This window comes from Semicossyphus pulcher, unplaced genomic scaffold (genome assembly GCF_022749685.1).
Source record: "Semicossyphus pulcher isolate SPU_LCO1_2020_fin unplaced genomic scaffold, fSemPul1.0.p SCAF_8, whole genome shotgun sequence".
NCBI classification, from domain to species: domain Eukaryota; kingdom Metazoa; phylum Chordata; class Actinopteri; order Labriformes; family Labridae; genus Semicossyphus; species Semicossyphus pulcher.
This window is the reverse complement of record NW_027211759.1, coordinates 3527719-3532604: the sequence shown is the minus strand read 5'-3', so window position 1 is coordinate 3532604 and position 4886 is coordinate 3527719. Positions and strand designations below refer to the sequence as shown.

General features: G+C 44.0%; 1 protein-coding gene across 1 annotated transcript; it reads right to left on the bottom strand.

Annotated features, from left to right (window-relative positions):
- Positions 1-441: 441 nt before the first annotated feature.
- LOC138612627 (general transcription factor II-I repeat domain-containing protein 2-like) lies at positions 442-4381 on the bottom strand. The gene is made up of 3 exons (XM_069685991.1): positions 3538-4381; positions 2514-2982; positions 442-466 (listed from the first exon to the last, which is right to left on the bottom strand). Exons 1-3 carry the CDS (start codon positions 4379-4381, stop codon positions 442-444), a joined length of 1338 nt encoding a protein of 445 aa, XP_069542092.1.
- Between the last annotated feature and the right edge of the window lie 505 nt (positions 4382-4886).

The following is a 4886-nucleotide window of genomic DNA, read 5'->3' as shown; positions in this document are numbered from 1 at the left end:
TGTCCAGTTCAAGGTTCAGTTCACTTAAAAACAGTTCCACAAGCAAACTAATCCACAGGAGCAGACAGAGGCAGAAAACAGGCAGTGGTCAAATGTTAGGACCTCAGCAAAGGCTCCAAATCAAAGAGGCCAAACATAATGAGAAGTCAGAGAAGTTTCCAAAGAAACAAGAATTTATTCATTAAATCACAAGAACCCACAAAACAACCCATTTCAAAAAACAAACCTAAACCAAGTTCTGATTGGCCGGCCAAACCAAACAAAAGCAGGAAGGCACTCAGACCAGCCCACAAAGGGCCGTAGGATCTGGTGCCTTTCCTTCTTCCAATGTAACAAATCTAAATCCTAGTAAAGATATAAAACCGAAAACTAGACGACCGGTCCCATCAGAAGAAAGAATGCACAAGGCGAAAACCCAAATTAACCAAGGAGTAGCTCCAGCTACTTCTGCTGCAGCTCTTCAGAGCTTTACACAGAACAACAAAAGCAAAGAAACACATCATAAACAGGACATTAAAAAGCAAAGTGAAGATAAACTAAAAACAGCTAAAATAGAAGCGAAAATATAAAAATAAAATAAAATAAAAATAAGGGCAAAAGCTACAGTGCAGATATAAATAATTAGAATAGTTATTAAAATAAATGTATTAAAGTAGTTCAATAAAAGGCAGCTGTGAACAGGTGAGTCTTCAGGCTTCATTTAAAAGAAGTGAGTGTTTCAGCAGACCTGCATGTTTCTGGGAGTTTGTTCCAGATATACGGAGCATAAAAACTGAATGCTGCTTCTCCATGTTTGGTTCTGACTCTGGGGACAGAAAGCAGACCTGTCCCTGATGACCTGAGGGGTCTGGATGGTTCGTACTGTGTCAGGAGATCACAAATATATTTTGGCCCTTGACCGTTCAGCGCTTTGTAAACCAGCAGTAGTACTTTGAAGTCTCTTCTCTGACAGACAGGGAGCCAGTGTAAAGACCTCAGAGCTGGAGTGATGTGATCTACTTTCTTGGTCTTAGTGAGGACTCGAGCAGCAGCGTTCTGAATCAGCTGCAGTTGTCTGATTGATTTTTTAGGGAGACCTGTAAAGACACTGTTACAGTAATCGAGTCGGCTGAAGATGAATGCATGGACCAGTTTTTCTAGATCCTGCTGAGACATAAGTCCTTTAATCCTGGATATATTCTTGAGGTGATAGTAGGTCGACTTTGTAATTGTTTTAATGTGGCTTTGAAAGTTCAGGTCTGAGTCCATGACTACACCCAGATTTCTGGCTTGGTCAGTGGTTTTCAACACGAATGACTGAAGCTGTGCGCTGACTTTTAATCGCTCCTCCTTAGCTCCAAAAATAACTACCTCAGTTTTGTCTTTGTTTAACTGAAGAAAATTATGGCACATCCACTCATTGATTTGTTCAATGCATTTAACTAGTGCTTGTATGGGGCCATGGTCCCCTGGTGACACTGTGATGTAGATCTGTGTGTCGTCTGCATAGTTATGGTAGCTGATTTTGTTCCATAATCTGAGCCAGTGGAAGCATGTAGATGTTAAACAGAAGAGGCCCAAGAATGGAGCCTTGGGGAACTCCACATGTAATCTTTGTCTGCTCAGATGTAAAGTTACCTATAGACACAAAGTAGTCCCTGTCCTTTAAATAAGAACCAAACCAGTTTAGTACTGTGCCAGACAGTCCAACCCAGTTTTCCAGACGGTCGAGTAATATCTTATGATCAACTGTGTCGAATGCAGCACTAAGACCGAGTAGTACTAAGACTGAAACTCTACCATTGTCTGTGTTTAAGCTGATGTCATTAATCTCTTTGACAAGAGCCGTCTCTGTGCTGTGGTGTGGTCGAAAGCCTGACTGGAAGACAGGGGTTCTCAAAGTTTTGATAGCTGAGGGCCAATTTAAGAACCCATCATTGGACTGAGGGCCGCCGAAGGAAAAAAAATGGAAAAAACAGAAAAAAATCCCATTTGTAATCATTTTAATGACCAGGTTGCATCTCTACAATTCACATTTATTGGTCTGCATCCAGTAATGTGCAATAAACACATTTCAATTAATAAATGAGGCTAAACCTGGCAAAACTTGAGAAAACCTTGAGAAACATTGTAATACACATAAAATCCCTGGGGTTTTCTGCCCTCTACAGTAAAATTTGGGATATAACAGTCCTGTGTGCAGTCCATTTCAGAATATATGTAAAAACTTATTTAGAACAAAAAGTCAGTCTCAGTGTGCCTTGCTTCCTGTCTTATCAGCATGGACCTTATTCAGGAGCAATTCCAGCTACTAAAGCACCACAGGAAAACCTGCAGAGACAGACAGACACACAGACACACACACACACACACACACACAGAGGGAGGGGGAGAAAGAGAGAGAGAGGGACTTTTAAAATAGAAGCTCACCAAACAAGTCATCATCATTACCATCATTAATATCTATCATTGCCTGTAATCAATAAGCTTGTCATTAAGTCACACAGAATATTTGTTATTTATGGTCAACATACCTTTTTTTATTGGCATGGGATTTGTGGTGCTGTTTTCGGTTGGCCACGATTCCTCTGATGTCCGGCTCCATCTCCGGCGTTGCGATACGAAGGACAGCATGTAGATGGCCATCTGTCAGCCTGGATCTCAGCTTGGATTTGTTGATGGCCATGGTGGAGAAGGTCTGCTCACAAATGTATGTGCTTCCGAATAAAGAGACCATTCTGATAGCATGCTGGCGAAGTGCAGGGTATGTAGAAGGGGAAAGTCCTTTGTAGAACTCGATGAGATTCTTGTCACGATATGCCGCTCTTGCCTCGGAGCTCTCCTGCAGGTCGATGAGCTCAAACTGCATTTCTGCAGGCTCTTCCTCAGGGACACATGAGAAAGGATTTTGGAAGAGGTTGATTGACTTCTCATGGTCCCTGAAGTCAGAGAAGCGGTGGTCGAATTCCTCTCTGAGTTTTTTTATGAGGTTATGGTTCTTGTCTGAACGCAGGTGACGTAAAACGCGGCGCCCATCTGTGTCTGTGTCATCTACGAGTGCCTTGCAGGCGGGAAAATGGGTTAGATCTCCCTGTTTGAGCTGTCCCTACAGCAGTTCAAGTTTTCGCTGGAAAGCTTTGACATTGTCAAATAGTGTGGAAATGAGCTTCCCATGGCCCTGCAGCTTCACATTGAGATCGCTGAGCCAAGTATTCAGGTCAACAAGGAGCGCTAGGTCACAGAGCCATTTAGTGTCACTTAAATGTGTCACATCTTGACCTTTTGACTCCATGAACTCTCTTATTTCTTTTCTCAGGTTAAAAAAACGCTTCAGTGTGGCACCTCTGCTCAGCCACCTGACGGCAGTGAAGTATATGACATCACCAAAATCTGCCTCTGATTGCTCCAAAAAAGTCTTGAATTGGCGGTGATTCAGACCTCTGGACTTAAGGAAATTAACTGTCTTCACAACAATATCCATGACATGTTTCATATTAAGCGTTTGGGCAGCGAGAGCTTCTTGGTGTATGATACAGTGATATTCGATTAGCTTCTCACCTCCGTTGTTGGCCACTTTCTCAGAGAGCAGCGACACTGCACCTGTCTTTCTCCCGATCATTGCCGGTGCTCCATCTGTCGTGACACCGACCATAGACAGCAGCTTCACATTGTATGCATCGAGACTGCGACACACAGCATCACAAATGTCGACTCCCCTTGCTCTGTCTTTGATACTCTCCAAGCTTAGTAGCTCCTCGCCTATTTCAAAGTTCTCCGTGACTGTTCGGATGAAAATCAACAATTGCGCTGTATCGGAAATGTCCGTGCTTTCATCCAGTGCGATAGAAAAGGCTCCCGTTTCCAGGCCCTCCACACGTTGTCCCAGTTGCTCTTTGAGATCGTTGGCCAGATCTTCGATTCGTCGTGTCACTGTGTCATTTGACAGACTTATGTCACGGACCTTTGTTTTCTGCTCCGGGCAAACAATGTCGGCCACTTTCAAAATGCAGTCTCGCACAAATTCTCTGTCACTGAACGGCTTGCTCCGCCTGGCTATTTCTTGAGCTACCACGTAGCTAGCCTGTGTCACAGCTTCACCGGATTTGGCCAGATTTGTGAAAACTGACTGCTGTGCAGTGTAGCCTCTTTTAAGTTGTTCAAGCTTACTGGTGCGCTCCTCGCCGGTGAGTTTGTCGTAGGTTTTATGGTTGGTATTATAATGGCGTTTTATGTTGAAGTCCTTGAGCATTGCATTAACCTGCTTGCAGATCAGGCACATGACTTTATCCGACCCGTGAGGTACGACAAAGTAAGCCTTTGTCCACTTATCTTGAAACCGCCTTTTTTCCTCGCCGAAACAACGTTTTTTTCTCGAGGGGCCCGGCTCCCGCTCCGACTCCATTGTCACAGCTGCGGTCACAGTCTCTTCCCCGAGGCAGAGTGATGCGGGAGACACCGTCAGCACCCCAGTGGTTAAATAAAACATTGCACCGTGGACCTCTGGGAGTGAGGTCAAGTGAGGTCTAAACCACACCTGCAATTACCGCTTATCCCTATAGATGCCGCTAAAGAGATTCATCCTTTGTTGGATTAAAATTAACAACTGTAATTCATTGCGGGCCGCCAGAAATGTTTCTGCGGGCCGCCATTGGCCCGGGGGCCGCACTTTGAGAATCTATGCTGTAAGACATCAAAGTAGTTGTTCACTGTAAAAAAGTGGTTCAACTGTTGAAAGACAGCCTTCTCAATTATCTTACTTAAAAATGGTAGATTTGATATAGGCCTGTAGTTCTTCATCAGTGACTTGTCTAGGTTGTTCTTTTTTAACAGTGGCTTGATGACTGCCGTTTTCAGGGCCTGTGGGAAGACACCTGAGAGAAGAGACGAGTTCACAATCTGTGTCAGAT

Bases quoted from the DNA above. Each gene is read 5' to 3' on its own strand.
- LOC138612627 (XM_069685991.1), bottom strand. From the start codon at position 4,381: ATGGAGTCGGAGCGGGAGCCGGGCCCCTCGAGAAAAAAACGTTGTTTC. The intron at 2,983-3,537 runs GTGAGAAGCTAA...ACCTGCGTTCAG, and splicing joins GAAAGTGGCCAACAACGGAG to ACAAGAACCATAACCTCATA. The intron at 467-2,513 runs GTATGTTGACCA...TTCTGTGTAAAG, and splicing joins TCCCATGCCAATAAAAAAAG to CTCTGAAGAGCTGCAGCAGA.